An 18,372-nucleotide genomic window follows, 5' to 3' on the forward strand; every position below is an offset into this window, starting at 1 on the left:
ATTCTATTCTCTGAGAGAAGATCAATACAGACTTTTCTTTGTTTATTAATAGGCTCAGATGACAGATAATTGAAGGATATGTTGACCGTTTTCCTCCACTTTTTGTGATGTCCCCCAAATTTACCCAGTTATCCAAGTACGGGAATACTTGGGTACACATTTTTCTGAGGTAGGCAGCTACAACAGTTAGGCACTTTGTGAATACCCTGGGAGCTGCTGATAGCCCAAATGATAGAACCCTGTATTGTCAATAATGGTTTCCTCCCATCAACCTCAGATAGTGTTTGTGGACCAGATGAATTGTGATGTGAATGCAGAGATTCTCACATAATCACTGACTCCAGAAGCTTGGGATTTATGGGAAAAAAACAGCAAGTAGTGAGAAACTTGTGATAAAATCATGTGAGATGGCAACACTGTTAAGCTCTTTAAAGCTTATTTTAGTGTTCAACAGAAACAAGGAAAACTGATTTCAGTATGTCAGAATATGACTAATAAAACAGTAAATTAATTTTCTTGACATACCTTTTCTTTATAGTCCTTTTCTTTATAGTAAAAGCTGAACTAAACTATCAATTTTCACCGTCAGAGAGAATTTGATATTTTTGCAATTTCTTGAAACAATATATAAATTCATATGTGATATTTCACATGCAGCCCTTTCATGATGCAAATTATGTTACATGATCTCAGGACAAGTTTATCATACATGTATGATATAAAGTGTGTCTACTTTTACTACTTTAATCAATGTTTGACAGCGAAGAGACTATTTGGATTGTGGTGCATCTCTGTCCCAAATATTGTAACTAAATATAAATATTTAAATATAAACAAGTGTCCAAGACCCATAAGGAATTTTGAAAAACCACCACATCTAACAGGAACTGTGAGAGAAATATGACAATTTAAACAGCTAATACAGCCTCTGTGATGGGGGGGGGGGGGGTGAGGGGAAACAATGCCATGAAGTATACGGCTGAGAGATTCTGGGACTACATATTGTTTTATTTAATACTAGGTAAAAAGTAACTTTTTGGAAAGTGACTATAATTTCATCCCTAACATCTGTTGCTGACGCAGTATGAGACAGTTACCCAGGATTCTCAATGTCCAGTTACACACTGCTATGGGGGATGGTAACTGTGGACATGCCAATGTGACTGAAATATAATTTTGCCAAAGTCTGTAAGCAAGTGGATTCACCAACCCACATCAGGTTCAGTTGTTTGGCATGGCTGTAATTAACATGGTGGAAAGCTACTGTTCAGATAGCACCACCCACTGCCAATTCTAGATGGGTTTCTGAATGACAAGTATCACGGATGGATAGTATTATAAACAGCCTTTGACTAACTATATTTTGTGCCCAACTTAAATACAGCTGCAAACCCTAATGTAACTACAAGACAAGATTCACTGGCTGTTTAAATATGCCAAGAAATCCTTCCTACACTTTTCCAAGTTATATTATTTCACTGCTTCTTGCAAAACAACCTTTCAGCAGTTAATGGCAGGGATACTACCTCATATTCATAGACCACCACAATTTGCCAGTCTTGCCTAACTGGAAGAAAAATGACATTTCTTGTTTCTTTGCAATTGTTTCTTGCCATTTATTTAGGATACTGTACCAGAGAGACCTCACTATTGATGGAAAATGATATTAAATTATACATTTTTTGATGATAGGTCATTACAAACTTGTCTGCATCTTTACTGAATAAGAAGACATAGCTACAAGTAGATTGTAGCCACAATACTTGAAAACAACAATACATAACTAGCTAAACCTAATAAGTCACAAAATGTTCAGGCTACAAAGAAATTCCATGAGATTTCTGTTGGTCTCCCAAAGACAAGCAAATGCCAGGAAGATAACACCTCCTTGACCATAAACCCATGTTTATTACCCTTAAGAGTTTATACTATGAAAAAACCTCTGCTACTCTTTAAAACACCAGGAAAAACATTTGTAGTTGGAAATATTTTAAAACTTTTTTTTATTTTTTAAAAGTTTGTGAGATGCATACTTGCAAATACGTTAACCAAATGCTAAACTCCTAATATCATTCCTGCGTAAATGGTAAAATGCTTTTTGTATCAAGATGGACCTTGCTAACTAATTACTAATGTAAGACGCTATTAAAGTATAGGCTATTTATATTCATGGGTAAAAATTAATTAATGGCAATACTCAAGGAATTCTCGCACCCAACTCAAGACGAATCATCTTTCTAAAAACTGTCACATAGAATCAACAACTTCTTTAATAACTGTTTAAGCCAAAGACTTTGTTTTGAGAACAAAACAAAAAACAAAAAAACTTTTCTATAAAAACAATTTATATATATATGAAAACAATTTCATTTCCTGCTGAACTCCAATACATTAACAAACTACATATTCATAAGATGAAGAAGCCTCTAAGGAAAACCAATGGAAGTAATCTAACAGTGAAGAGGTGACAGCAACCAACTTTGAATCTAAATAAATCTGAAAGAGGTATGTTTTCCTGTAATTTTATGAAAATAGGAAGGAGGATATAAAACACACCCTCTGCTACCCTGCTCAAACATGGTACTCAGTATAGCTCATCCTGTCCATCTCTACAAGCAAGCTACCACAGACAGCTATGAAAGAGAACACAAGAAGAAACAACCCCATGAAAACCTCACCAAGATTTCAGCATGGTTTGGTGAGAGAACATTAACTAAAACATTGTCAAGGGATCAGATTTAAAATACTTAATGATTTTATTGGGATGTAAAAATGTTGCTGTAACTTAAAATATTAACAGTTTTTCCTGTTAATCACCAGATGGTTAGACCATGTATTCTCAGAGAGGAGACAGAGGCTAAACACTGGTAAACAGAAGAACAGTGGGATTTAAGATTGTTGATATTTGTAACTCGCCTGTTTCAAGACAGCTCACATGGCTTCTTCTAAATAGCTAATCTGATTTCCTAGGATTTAACTAAGATTGTTTAGTGTGGCCATCTATAAAACTGACTGGTATTTATTAATAACTGGACACGTTCCACCTGCCCTTAAACAAATTGTTTTGCTCATATATAAACAGTTTAAGTATCTAATAAGATACAAAGAGTGAATTTACAATAATTTTGGGAAACAATATAATTTAGTCTTAATTTAAGAGAAAAATGCTCCCCAGAGGTGGTTTACTCTCAAGGGTGTAATTTCTTTTAAAAGCTCTCCACACAGACACATACAGAAGAGAGTATAACAAAGTAAGCAGTTTATCATTTATGTTCTGTCATGTGTTGTTTTGTTTAAATGTTTTCTTTTCCTTTCTTTAGAACTATGGTTAATAATTATGATTATTGTGGTTGGACACAATCATGATATCCCCTAAGATATGTAAAAGAACCCCTCTGACTAAAATAATAGAGTCACACCCCAGAATTGGCAATAAGAAAAAAATTTAGTAAGAGCTGACTTACCATTTCTTATTTCTCTAAACTAAATATTTTTATAATTTTTAAAATAAACTTACTTGACATCCAACAATTTAGATGAACCCCCTTTTTACCACATAACACATTTCAGTGTTCTAACTATATATCAAAATATTTCTTTAAAGATATCACAATAAAAAACAAGTCCAAAGACTTATAGTAAAAGAAAATAAAAAGCTAATGACTCCCACACAATATTGGGGGTTAAACAGCATAAGTTTTACTTTCAAAAATAGAAGATATCTTATCATCAACTTCTACTTACTCATCTTTGTCCAAAGTTTCCAGGTTATGTGCCAACTGTTCAAAATAGTAATCCATCTGAAAACACTGCTCTAATTAATGCATGGTGATGGATATAAAAAATGAATCAAAAGCTAATTTCAGTAAGAGCACAAACTCACTAGCTGCACAGTATGATGCATTCTGTATTTCTCTTCACTCTGATGGCGCTGCTGGAACTTTTCATTATGCTTTGCGATACAGATCTCCTGTAGAGACAAAATATTACCTATAAAGCATACATTCGAAATATCAACTTATAATTACTTACTGTAATCTTTTATAAACAGCACTAAGCATTAAAAAGTAAATTATATGATGACTGCTTAAACAATCTAATTTAACTTTTGAATAAAAACACAAAACCTAAACAACTGTGTTGGCTACCCCCAGAGCATATATAGGTAGCAGCCACTAGCCAAATCTAACACCATTACAGATGTAGCACAACTCACTGATTTTTTCAGAGTTGAGAGTGCACAACTGCTCAGGCAACTCCATTTTAATTTACATGAGCAATGACTGCTAACATTCAAGCAAAATTAGATAATTATGTATTCAGCTAGACAACTGGCAACTCGCAAGTGCAAATTCCTAATTTCAATGTGCAATTGGTGACTGCACACAGAACATGGATGCTATTGTATCTACATTTCTGCACTTGCACCTTATTTTCTAAGAGTCATTTCTGACATGTCTAATTTAAAGAACTGATGAAAACTGGCTCTTTAGCCATTACACTTACTGCGTTACATTACACACACACATTTATCTCACATTAGTTACAGGAAGTTCTCACAATATTGTAAACTTGGCCAAACTTCAGTTGGATTATGCTCCATATGGAGCACTGATTACAAGCATGCCCCTCCCTAAGAGGGAAGGGGCACTGGGTATGCTTATCCATTACAGACAAGGCACCATTGCAAGCATCATCAAAGACACTTGATTTGACCTAAGCCATAAATCAACAGACACCTACAGTGGTGAAAGGAAGGCTCAATTAAGTCAAGAAAACAAAGAAATCAAAATGTCTAATGGAGACCAAAAATATGACAGAAGCTTAACAGTAACTCTTGAACTTTAAGAAGAAAGGGAAATCCTTTACAACAGAAATAAAGGGAAAATGCTACATTCTCCTCAAAGAGGACCAGTGGGGATAGTGCTGGGCACAGAGGTGGGCAGAGTTTGTATCCAGCCTCAACTGGCAATGTTATCTGGAAAATTTCAAAGAGCAGACACCCACATGGAAATGCATGCAGGAAATACTCAAAGAAGAATGTAGGTTTATAATGGAATACCCTTCTCAACTTTAGCTATAGCAATTGCTATTGGTAAATACTAACACTTTCATTTTTTAATCATTTAATTGGTCACGAACTGCCTGATAATAAAGGCATTAGGCAGCAAAAGCTTCCTATAAACTAAACTTTGCAGACTACAATAATAAATTTAGAATGTGATAAAAGCTGAGACTTTTTTAATGTTAGTTTATCTCTGTTTTGTTCGCTCTCTAACCTATTACCTTGGTTAAAAGATTATTGTAACGTTTTGGGCAAGGTACTGCATTTCTAAGCTAATATGTTTTAAATTGTGACTAGTATGGTGGGGAGAAAAGAGAAATTAGAGAAAGAAAATGACAAAGGTTACTATACTTACAGATAATTCCTCAGACAAATGTACCAAAAAAGGAGTTTCACTTAAGAGTTGACAATAAAGAAAAATTTGAAACAACAAAAATGAAGATGTTTCTAATGAGTCAGGCAAGTAAACAATTAGCACAAAACCTATAGTGAGCTCACTTTCTAGTAATCAAGAAATGACCCATTCTAATATTTTAGGTCTCTATTTCTTTTATTTTTTATATCTAAATAAAAACTCTGATTTGGAACTATTAAAATAAGACCTTTAAAATTTGAGATCTCATTAGAATGTTGCTCTGATGTTACTTGAGCAGGACTGAATTTACAAATTATCCACTTCCCTTTACCGCAATTTTAAAAGTTATTAAATTTAAATAAAGCCTTGAGAAAAAAAAAGAGAGAGAGAGAGAGAGAGAGAGAGAGAGAGAAATTCAAGGTCTAAGATAAGAGACACAAACATGAAAAGATGACTAAATGTTTAACTTTTATTTTTAGTACAGTTGCCCTTTCTTTGGTTGTAAGAAGTGCTGATTATATGCTAATTAAAATAGGAAATCTTAAAGTTAAGATGCGAAAATAAAGGATGGTATCAATGTAAGAAATCAAAGTCTTGTTCCGATGCTCTTTAATTTAGAAATTAGACATTCATAGATCATGGAGACTTAGCTAAAGATGTATGCTATTTGCATTTTATGGCTTCGTTTCAGAAAACATATGGGAATAGCTGCAAAGAGCAGGCTTTTTTATGGATTCTATAGTAACAGGTTCTCTCTCTTTAAATCAGTGGGCTAATTTCTACAGTGATATCAAATTGTGCTTCTATTTCTTAAAAACAAAAACAAAACAAAGAAAACAGAAAACCCTCAAGTTTACAAATTATCTTCACTTTTTCTAACAAAAATCTGGTCAACCCTTTCAACCTTTGTCACTTGATAAAACTATTTGATTAATATTAGCAGAAATGAACACATATGTTGATTTTGTAACTTCCATTGTACTTTGCATTCATATTTAAATACAATGCATTAAAAAAATTGTCTTGCATGGGTTTGTACTCCATAACAATGTTGTTATAGGTAGAGATGGCCACACTACCTATATTAAGTTTGCCTAACACTTTCCATTAAAAGATCCAGTTTTCAGTTGCTTATAACTTTGCCAAATTTTAACAGTGAGTGTAATTAACCAATTTAATCAAGAGCTGTGGTAAATGCTACATCACTGGACATTTTTAAATCAAGACTAGATTTTTTTTTTAAGACATGCTCTAGCTCAAAATAAATTATTCTGGGGAAGTTCTATTGCCTGTGTTACACGGGAAGTCAGAGTAGATTATCACAATGGTCCCTTCTGTCTTTGGAGTCTATGAATTTAATCATTCAGGTTGAAATTTTCAATGCCAGGTGTCTACCTGAAGTTCTGGGAAAATTTCAGCAAAAATGGTTCAGCCATTGTCAAGAATGAGGTTAGGGAAAAGCATGCAAAACTGGCAAAACAATGAACCTTACAACTAGTTTCATTTAGAACATGTAGAGGAGTATTTCTCAAATGCAGCCACCATGGTTTTTTGTGCAGCCACAGCTTCCTGAGCAGTGATTGGGGGGGGACAAAGCAGTGTTAACAAACATATAATAAATATCACTTTTCATAGAAACAGACTTACTAGCTAGCAAGTCTTAATAAAAGCAACCAAAAAAAAAACAAACAACAAAAAACACAAGAACATGCAAAGTACATTATTTGTTTCTATTCTGTTTAGGTCCAGTAAAGAATAAAGACAACCGAACATTATTTTTATTATTGAGTCTACAATAAAAAGCTACATATGTAAATTAAAATTTGGACATTTATGTGTGCATATTTATTTGTTTTTCTTGAAGTTAACCAAGTATTTTAGGAAAAATTGTAAGAGTGGCCACCACAAAGAATTGGTGGTCGCACTCCAAGACCACCAAAAAATTTCTTGTGAGACCTTGATCTAGAGCACTCACACATTGGAGCTGGGACTTCATATTTATCTGGCGGGAGGGGAGAAATCATCTGGGAACAGAGAGCTCTTTGCCTGTCATCATGAAAATACACCCCAAATCTGGCCAAGTTACAATTCTCTGAACATCACCTTTTGTAGGAGCTCAGTAGAGGTTATGGGGCATTTACAAAACTCTTTAAATATTTCACCTCCACTGAGCATGCTCCTCCCCCAAAGAGCTCTGTGTCAGCCATACTGAGCAAGGCCTTTCCTGCAATTGTTCCTCCTAACTGCCAGGGGCCACTGGACACTAGAACAGAATATGGCGGCTGTGTCTTCTTTGATCTCAAACATTCCACTTGCTGGAATCCAGGCAATATGGAGGAGAAGGAAACAACCTGAGGAAGAAGAGGGCAAGAGGTTGGGAGAGAGGGGAGAACCTCTAGGGCTTGATTTGCAGAAGTGTTAAGCACTTAACTGCAATTGAGGTCAATGGGCACTCTGCTTCAAGCATATAAAATCCCTATATGATGCCAAATACTCTGAAAAAAAATCAGGTCCTAGATGTCTCAAACTGAGCACCTAAAATTAGTGGGCAATGGTCAATTTTGTCCTTATTCTTCATGCCTCAGTTCCCCAGCTTTAAAATTACATGACCTCACAGGTGTGCTGGTGGCTGCTGCTGTGGTTGCTTTGAGTGCCGATCTACTTAAAAGGGCAACATACTTAAAGGGGCAATGCGTCTGTCTCTCACAATGTGCATCTCTGTCTTTCACATTCACCTCCCTACACAAACTTGTATTATTATTGTTACTTCTTGACACTTCCTGCAATGCACATATATTCTCTGTAATTTTATTCTTTCAACGTGCTGTTATTCGAGTTTTTTGACTGGTCTATGCATTTCATAACTTTTATCTCTCTCTTACGATTAAATTTAACTCTGAGCAGTGAGTTCTAAAATGCCTAACCTGTCCTGGCTGAAGTAATTATCCCTATGGTAACTTTTTTTAAATGTATATTATATCTATGATTTTTGTTTCTACTGGTGGCACACATCCACACATTACCTCAATAATTTGGTGCACATAACAAAATTCATTCCGCACATGGATGGGAAAAATTAGAGGGAACATTGTTGCCCTTGTTAGGAGGAGGAACGAGCTATGTTGCTCCTAATCGAAGGAGAGAGTTCACTTCTTGTCTCAATAAAAAGTCATGAGAGGGGTCTCTGAATGATAGGGAAGGGGGATGGAGTGGTATAACTCAATGTTATGACCTCTATGACTCACTTGTCTGTAGTGATCCACCTCCAAGCATGTTGGAAATAGGCAAGGTGATATCCAAAACGGGGAAGGTGGGCTCATGGGTGCAGCTGTAAATCCAGGGGTGCAGGAGGATTTGAACCATCAACCAATCCCTTAAAACTGTTGCTTCAAAATGGCTTTCTCTGGTCTTTCTCTGAAATCTAGGTCTCTTTCTAGCAGGGGGTTTAGTGAATCTATGGCACCTTGAGCACTGAATGGGATGTGATCTCTGGGAAGTTTGTGATCTACTAAACTTTTTCTTATTTGTAGGTGTATGTATACCCAGGGATCATAAAGCAGCCCTAGAGTCCTTTAGAGTGCACAAGGACTCACCCATGGTTTCCAAGAACAGTTTACAACCGAAGGCGAGATCCTCCACAGCAATCTGTACTTCTTTCAGAAACCCTATTATATGGAGCCATGATGCCCTGGTCATAAACACCGCTGTGGAGATGGACTGGCAGCAGTGTCTGCAGCACACCAGCATGCTTGACAGGCAGGTCTGGCCACAAAGTGGCCCTCAGATGATGGACTGGAATTGCTCCCTATGTTCTTGTGGCAGAAATTCAATAAAAACTGTGAATCTGTTATAATGTGTAAAATTATATTTGGCCACCTGACAATTCGCAATCCTGAAATGCAGGGTTGCTGACAAAGAGGCCTTTCACCCAAAGAGATCCTGCCTTTTCTGGTCCTTATCATATGGGGTAGACTTAGAGAAGTGCTCCGTACCCCTTTTTTTTTTTTTTACCACTTCCACCATCTGGGAGTTAGGTGGAGGGTGGGAGAGCAAGAAATAAGAATCCATAAGCAGAACATAATACTTCTTATTTGCCTATTTCCACATGGCTGGAACAGTGGCAACTGTCTGCCACCAAGCTTAGCCAGATTTACAAGTGCCTTATTGATGGGTAACGCCACCCTGGAGGGGTTACTGACTACAAGATATCCAACAGTTTGTGCTGTGAATCATTGACCTCTTCAAGAGGAATTTGAAGAGTGTCAGCTATCTTCTTTATGAGGTCTTGATATTGTCAAAAATCATCAGCCATGGATAGTGACAAAGGCATAACCAGATGTTTGAGGGGTGACCTCCTTATCTACCCTAGCTTCCTGAACCTCAAACATCTGCTATGGGAGGGCTGGCTGGGGAGGAGAGGGCTGTACAACTCTGGCCTTCCTATGCAACACCTGTGGTCTGGCAAATTGTTGATAGGCAGTTCAGAGGTCCAAGTATGGACATTGGGGGCATACAGAAGTGGGAGTGGCATGAGGGACCACCACCCTTGATAATGATCTCGATCTTCCCTATATCTTTCAGAGAAGGGGTCGTTGAAGGGATATGTTTGATACGTCTGAACAGAAATAGCGGAGACCAACTGGAAGTCTCTTTTATCCTCCTCTATCTGATCCAAAGAGAGAGCACCCACCAAAAATGGTGGAGAATCCTGCAGTACTGGAGAACAGTAGTCTGTAGATCAGGGTCTCAGTACCAAGAGATGATCAGTACCCATGAGGAGTGGGGACTTTGGCTGTTATTGAGAGGTCCTTAGTAGATCTTAACTCCTGTGCTATCAAGTAGGGCATTGGTACTGACATAGTAGCCAAAGCCAATGGTGGGTGGCACCACTGCTTGCTTGGTGCCAAGAGTGCTGCATGCATGGGTACCAATGGCTGGGCTGAACACACAGGTACTGACAGCTCTGTGAACTCAATATCACCAGCCCCTAGTGTCTATGCTTGCTCTCCTTGCTGGTAGAGAGTACCAAGGCCCTGTTGGAGATGTCTCTCTACTTCGTGCTCTGGGACTTTACAGCCCGACCAGTACGGGAGGAGGAGTCCTTCAGTTCAACCGCATGGGGTTGAGTTGAAAGGTTGAGGTTTCAGAGACCACAGCTCTCCCTGGGGACCTAGACCTTTTCAGAGCTGTCTCCTTCAGGTGAGAGTCTGCACTCCTCGTTTTGGAAGTCTTCCCTTTCTTAGGGGAAGCCTGTGCTGAGGTAGAAGTAGTGCTGGATCCGTCTGGAACAGGTATGGGGTAGGGGGGGTCTCCTGACTTGACTCAGAAGCTGGCCATCGTTAGCAGTCTTCTGAGTTTAATCTTCTTGTTTTTCCTCTTGGCAGAAGAAGCAACATTTGAAACCTGGAGAGCCAGGGATGCCCTGCCGGGGGTGGGGGGAGATCAATCTCCCTGAGGGGAAAGAGGAGTAAAACAAACAACTAACTATAAAAACTAATATTAGAAAAAAAGCCAAAGCACACTCAAGGCAGACACGCTACGGCTCCGTCTCAGACCAAGATGGTTGAGAAGGAACAGGGGGCAGTTTGCCCATGCACACCTAATATAGCCTTGATACCCAGCACGAAGATGCACAAGGAGCATGCACAGGCCAAACATACACTGCTAACTGAAAATCTCCAATTAAGGGCTCAACAGGCAAATGCGCACCTGATGTGGAACAGCCATATGGACACTAATCGAAGAATAACTAATCCTATACTAACAAAAGAACAGGAGTACTTGTGGAACCTTAGAGACTAACAAATTTATTAGAGTATAAGCCTTCATGGGCTACAGCTCACTTCATCGGATGCATAGAATGTAACATATAGTAAGACGAAATATATATACATACAGAGAAGGTGGAAGTTGCCATACAAACTGTGAGAGGCTAATTAGTTAAGATGAGCTATTATCAGCAGGAGGAAAAAAAAAAACTTTTGAAGTGATAATCAAGATGGCCCATTTAGACAGTTGACAAGAAGGTGTGAGGATACTTAACTTTAGGGAAATAGATTCAATATGTGTAATGACCCAACCACTCCCAGTCTCTATTCAAACCCAAGTTAATGGTATTTGTTTTTATATAAATTCAAGCTCAGCAGTTTCTCGCTGTAGTCTGTTTTTGAAGCTTTTCTGTTGCAAAATTGCCATCCTTAAATCTTTTACTGAGTGGCCAGAGAGACTGAAGTGTTCTCCTACCAGTTTTTGAATGTTATGATTCCACATGTCAGATTTGTGTCCATTTATTCTTTTGCGTAGAGACTGTCCGGTTTGGCCAATGTACATGGCAGGGGGGCACTGTTGGCATACGATGGCATATATGACATTGGTAGATTTGCAGGTGAACGAGCCCCTGATGGCGTGACTAATGTGATTAGGTCCTAGGATGGTGTCACTTGAATAAATATGTGGACAGAGCTGGCATCAGGTTTTGTTGCAAGGATAGGTTCCTGGGTTAGTGTTTTTCTTGTGTGGTGTGTGGAGAGTATTTGCTTCAGGATGGGGGGCTGTCTGTAAGCAAGGACTGGTCTGTCTCCTAAGATCTGTGAGAGCGAGGGATCATTTTTCAGGACAGGTTGTAAATCTTTGATGATGCGCTGGAGAGGTTTTAGTTGGGGTATGAAGGTGACAGCTAGTGGCGTTCTGTTATTTTCTTTGTTGGGCCTGTCCTTTGGTAGGTGACTTCTGGGTACTCTTCTGGATCTGTTTTTTCACTTCAGCAGGTGGGTATTGTAGTTTTAAGAATGCTTGACAGAGACAAACTCCTACAACACCTCTGTCTGTGGGACTGGAGCAAATGCGGTTGTATCTTAGAGCTTGGCTGTGGACAATGGAGCGTGTGGTGTGTCCTGGATGGAAGCTGGAGGCATGTAGGTAAGTAGAGCGATTAGTAGGTTTCTGGTATGGGATGGTGTTTATGTGACCATCATTTATTAGTACGGTAGTGTCCAGGAAATGGACCACTTGTGTGGACTGGTCTAGGCTGAGGTTGATGGTGGGATGGAAATTGTTGAAATCATGGTGGAATTCCTCAAGGGGTTAGGGTTAGGGTCAGAGCAGTGGGATAACAATACAGCTACATTTGCAGGCAGAATCCAGAGCTGGATGTTAAAGAAAAATGGAAAACAGACAACTCCTTTTACACTACATTATCTATTAAGAACTAGTTTATGAAGAACCACCTCACCTGGATTGAGAGAAGGGAGAAGTAACAGCATTGGAAAAATGACTGACTATGGAGAAAAAAGACCACCTGTGAAACTAATTTAAGTTTTACAAGGATAAGATGGTGTAGTCAACTTAAGATATGAGGCTTTTATCAAGCTATAATGTTTTAGTTACTTTTTCACCCTACTCTAAGCAATTCTGCATCAGTGGCATCTAAAAAGTGTCTCAAAACACATGCTCCATGTACTGTGTAGCAGCTCCACTATTAATGAAAGATAAGGTGTTTCCTTATTGATTTTAAATTGTAACAGTTTCTTACTTTATAAGGTTTGTTACAATGGTGCTATGATTTGACATTGTTAACAAAACAGGAAGAAGAACATAAAGTATAAGTTCTGAGAAAGATCTTACACTATTACCAATTGTCAGGTACAATGTGCATTATCAATTGTACATTACACTTCATTTTATGTTTCTGTATTTTTGATGTCAGAACTTTATGAATAAAAAGGATTTATATTACATCACTATATTTTAACTTTTCCGAGAGAGGTTTTCACTTTCTTGGATGATTAGATTAGCTATATCTCCTGTAAAAAAAAACGGAAGCAGGAGCTAGTGAGAGAGATGCAATCCTAGTCTTCTCCTATTCAGGATTTTAGCCTGAAAGAGGGAGCTGGCTACAGAGAACCCTAATACCCAAAAATCTATACCGTAACAAGAGATATTAGACTGCTCTGAAGTTCCTGCTACAGCAGAACCTTGTGGCATATGCCATCTAACATTCAGCTTGTTTTCTGTGGTTTGGGGCGGGAAGGGGGAGGAGGTGGCAGCAACTGCATAAGTTCTAAGGCCTCAAGTGAGGAAAGAAACTTAAATGCTTTGCTAAATTAAGCTCTTAATGAATGGGAATGTATTTTGAAAAGTGACAGCCTATTCTCCCTGGAACTCCATGATAAATTTAAAGGAGAGACTCAAGAATGGAGAGATCAACCAAGTATCCTCCAAATCCCTCCTCAAAATTCACTTTTTTCATTTAGCCTTCAATCACTAATGTTCTCACCTCAGACCATCTGATTCTACTGTCACCACACATCCTGTAGTATTGTTCTGTAAGTTTAATTTAGACTAACTTCTCAGCATGGAGACCTTATCTTCTTACATACTTGTGTACTCTGTACAACTATGGAACTACAGGCAAAAGTTAATACCACCACTGGCAAGAATAGCTCAATGGTACTCCGAGACTGATAGTGCTTACTTAACGTGAGAGTCAAAGCCACAGGATGTTTTCTCCTTCAAATAATTACTAGGAGGTTTGACAGGGCATGGAATCAGAGATGAGGTCAGTAATGGAATTTAAAATTAGCTTGAGCAACTACAGTAAACAATGCTTTGACCTAGATACTCATCCTGAACTGCCTAAGTATCTTTTTCCCCTAAAACTTGCTGCCTAATGGCACAGGATTACTGACATCCCCTGTCCTTTCTGCATAAAAATAGAATCTTTGGTCAACCCTGCCAATTTAAATACATATTATTCTGCATGTGTTTTCTTTACTGGCTGAGGAGTAAGGCACATTAAAAAGGCACCAAAACAAGATTCCAAACAAGTGAACTCGGTGACTGAACTATTTCCCATGAGTAAGTAACAAGGGAAAATTTCTGTACATTATTTTTCTGTTTGTGTTCTTTCCCATGCAATAGTGAGTGAGATAGGTGAGACAATGGTGACCGAAAAGCAGTCAGTACAAAAAAAAAAAAAAAAAAAAGTATAAAGTTAGCTAGTATAAAGATAACTGCTTGGTGACTGTATTAACTCTTCAGCTGTTTTTCAAATTTAGTACACAGCAATGGATGAAAAAAACTCAGGACTATCTAGTTCTGTGATGTTTTATTTTCATTAATATATTCACTCAAATAATGCATGTTCATAAAATTGCCTGGGCTTTAAGGGAACTACAAACAAGTCATTCAGAGAAACGAAATCTAACATGACTTGAAAACATAATCCATATTTGCAACAATTCTGCGCATGAATCACAATTGTTAATCTTTCAAGATAGATCATCAATATTAAAGAGATAATCCATACTGTAACTTAAATCTCTTCACATATTGATTATAAATTAAAGTTCCATGAAAAACTGTTGCTTCTCTACTTAAGTCTTCTGACTTGTTTTGAATTGGCGGGAAAAAACCTAATTTTTCTTTAAAAGTCAATTTAATCTAATCTGGGAACCCAAATCCTGAAATGCCCTAATGGTAACATTACATGGTGTCACTATAGGGCAGAGTTAAAGTTATTTCAGTGCTCTAAATTGTGCATTTCCACACTTATAATGGGACTGAAAGCAAGCTGCCCAAAGGAAAGATGGTGGCCCCTATCCTGTTACAAAGAAGAGAGGATGACTGAGCAGCAGGTGAATGAAGACAGTGACCATCTTTGCTAAGGACAGCCTGTGGTCCCCATCCACTGAGAACAACCAGAGATGGAAGCCATTTTGAGAAGGGCATCTTAACTGTGGGATGACTATGTTCCACTGAATAGTGAACAAAGCTATTTTAAGAGGACAATTCTTGGTGGAATCCTCTGCAGAAGAACATTAACCTCTACTAAAAGAGAAACTTGCAGTTGTGAAGAATGGCAGCAGCTACCAAAATAAACAAACTCACTAAGAAATAAATATTTTAACTCTAACAAAAACTTCTTCAAAAAAAAGGTTTCAGGACATTTTGATTATATTGGAAGTCTGAAGAGTGTTTTTCCATTATTAAATTACTAGAGACTAAAACAATTATTAAAGGACCCATTTTTAACAGACTGATTTATAAATTATCTAAAAATGAAATGTGCGCTCAAAGAATAAGTGTTGTAATTGTGGGTTACAGAACGAGGTTGAACTGTTGCAAAACTCCTCAGCCTTCACTGTGGAACTATAACGGATACCTCCATAATTTTAAGCAGCATTAAAAACTTGGAATCTTATATCCCTTATCCCAGAATACTTATGTGCAGCTACTGTTCCTGAAGAAACCCAGTTTATTGGGTGTTGAGTCTCCCTGTGTGGGCTCCCATCCAAGATTGGATGCCTCTGTGGTTTTACTAAAAAGGGAAGTCTCTGTTAGAGAAGAATTGTACAATTTAATATTACCTTTTTATTTCTGAGGTAGGCTTTCTTGGCTGAAATACGTCCACGCCTTGCTTCCAGCTGGCGGATTTTCTGTTGCAACTTCTGCAGCTCTTCTCTTTGTAAGTGTATAGATGTTGCCATATCTTCTTTTTCAAGCATGGCTTCCATACTTTCATAAGTATCGTAATACACCACTTCATCTCTCTTCTCTGTTTATAAAATGTCAGCAATAAAAGAAGTCAAATCAGTATATGTGATTGACATAAACCACTAAGTTGGTGGGTTTTGTTTGTTTTGTTTTCTAACATTAAACCCTGCATTAGACAATGCACAGGAAGAGCTGGTCTTGACAAAAATGACAGTTGAGTGCCAAGGTGTTAAAGTGGCACCACCTCCTAAGGCTCTACAGTTTAGCTAAAACATAAAAATCCACATCAATTATGTACCTCCTGTTATTTTTATTGGCTCACATACCACTAACAATAACTGTCAGCAGGAATTTGTGAAGGAAACATAACCCCATGTCACCTCAACACTACGCCCCTGACAGCGTTTGAACTTAACTAACATGAGGGGAGAGTTTATGCTGCACAGTCATCCCCTGTGATCTCCACTGCAAAGTTCAAGCTGTATCGCCACTTCCTAAGGTTTTCGTTGTGTGACTCTTCTTCAGATATCTCATATATATACCATGAAAAAGAAATTAGACAACATGATGATCCCAAGATTCCTCCCATCAGGAGGTTTCTGGGCTTGTAGTCACACAGCTTCTGCTCATTGGAGGCAGGGTGAGTACCTCTGTTAGGCTTACCTTGAAGACACCACACTTAGGAGGACAATGACATTATCAAAGGTTTTATCACAACCTATCATTTTTAAATTTGTATTTCACACTATAGTCTCTCTTGCCTACAGTGGAGCACTAATGAATTCAAATGCTGTAATGAGTGTCATTGTGAACATTTGACCTCTAATCTCTTATCAAGAAAAAAAAAAAAAAAGAATAAAGGTGATGAATCCTTCACTGTGAATGCCTGGGTAAGGGAGACACAAAGGCCTTCTAAACCCCTCTATATCCTCTGCTGCAGGCAGGTCAAAGGATGCTACCAGGAGGGGAGTTCAGTGCAGGTGGCTCAAACAAGAAGGACAGTGAACACTTTTAGTGCTGACCTTATTGCCATTTGCCCAGCCCTGAGCACCTAGACAGAGGTGGGCAAACTACGGCCTGCAGGACCCTCCTGCCCGGCCCCTGAGCTCTTGGGAGGCTAGCCCCTGGCCCTTCTCCTGCTGTTCCCCCTCCCCCACAGCCTCAGCTCACTGCGCTGCTGGTGCAATGCTCTGGGCGGTGGGGCCGCGAGCTCTTGGAGCAGCGCCGCTGCAGAGCCCAGCCTGACCTGGTGCTCTGTGCTACGCGTGTGTGGCTGGCTCCAGCCGAGCGGCACAACTGTAGCGCCGCCAGCCACGGGTGCTCCAGGCAGTGTGGTAAGGGGGCAGAGAGTGGCAGTGTTGGATAGAGGGCAGAGGAGTTCGGGGCAGTCAGAGGGCGGGGAACAGGGGGGTTGAATGGGGGCGGGAGTCAGGAAGGATTGCATGGGGCAGCGGGGGGCAGTCAGGGGACAGCGAGAAGGGGTGGTTGGATGGGGCAGGGGTCCCGTGGGAGGAGGGCAGGGAGGTGGCGGCGGGAGCCCAGCCATGCCTGGCTGTTTGCGGAGGCACAGCCTCCCCTAACCGGCCCTCCATACAATTTCTGAAACCTGATGCGGCCCTCAGGCCAAAAAGTTTGCCTGTCCCTGACCTAGAAACACTCTCTTCTTATTTCTCCTGCAGTCAGCCACCTCTCAGGAAAGCTGCTACTCTGGTTGCATATAACTAACTTTCTCTTACCCAGCTGAAGGATTCTTCTGGGGCAAGGGCTTCCCTCCTCCCTTCTCTGAGGCTACCCATCTTAAAAGCAGCAGCCACTTACTGTGTTATCTGCATGTAGCATCTTCTGTCCCCTGGTGCTGACTATATCCCCCCTCTAACAAACAGCAACTCAGAAGAAGACAGTGATTCTAGCAAGTAAGGACAGAACTTCATAACTCTAAAATCAAAACAATGTACAACAAAACCCAACACTAGTCACTGGACCACTTCATGAAACATCAGCCTGCAAAATTTTATGTCTGATTCACCTAAAACTGTATTTTCTTAAGCAGCTATCAAAGAGAGAATTCTGTGTGCAGGTTTCATTTTAAATGAGGCCGAGTCGTAAAATAGGATTTTACAAATTAACTGACAGACTCAATTACAGGATGGATAAAAATCAATTATTTAAACAATAAAAATAAAAAAAAATCAGATTTTTTTGATAAAATGCTTTTTGAGGAAAAAAACCTATCTAAAGATACATTATAGCTCAAAGATATCTCATCATGGAATAGGGATTATAAATTCTAATTCTATAGTATAAAAGACAATATATTCATGTAATGTTTAAGAAAAGTTTTGTAAATGAGTTCCAATAGTTCATGGACTGCCTCTCTTCCTTCTGGACTATTCTTGAATTCTCATGTTTGAGCAAACAATTTAGTTGTTACTCTATGGTACTATCATGTTAGATGCAG

At 38.9% G+C, this 18,372-nt stretch overlaps 1 protein-coding gene across 2 annotated transcripts in view; it reads right to left on the reverse strand.

Moving 5' to 3' along the window:
- JMY (junction mediating and regulatory protein, p53 cofactor) overlaps positions 1-18,372 on the reverse strand; it is a 131,782-nt gene that overhangs the window by 30,737 nt on the left and 82,673 nt on the right. Inside the window, exons 6-7 of one of the 2 annotated variants that reach the window (XM_073344133.1) lie at positions 15,788-15,975; positions 3,884-3,970 (exon numbers count right to left, since the gene is read on the reverse strand). In XM_073344133.1, coding sequence (XP_073200234.1) covers positions 3,884-3,970; positions 15,788-15,975 — 275 coding nt within the window. The remainder of the gene's footprint in view (positions 1-3,883; positions 3,971-15,787; positions 15,976-18,372) is intronic. The other variant, XM_073344135.1, reaches the window with a different exon arrangement.

This window comes from Lepidochelys kempii, chromosome 5 (assembly GCF_965140265.1).
Source record: "Lepidochelys kempii isolate rLepKem1 chromosome 5, rLepKem1.hap2, whole genome shotgun sequence".
NCBI lineage: Eukaryota > Metazoa > Chordata > Testudines > Cheloniidae > Lepidochelys > Lepidochelys kempii.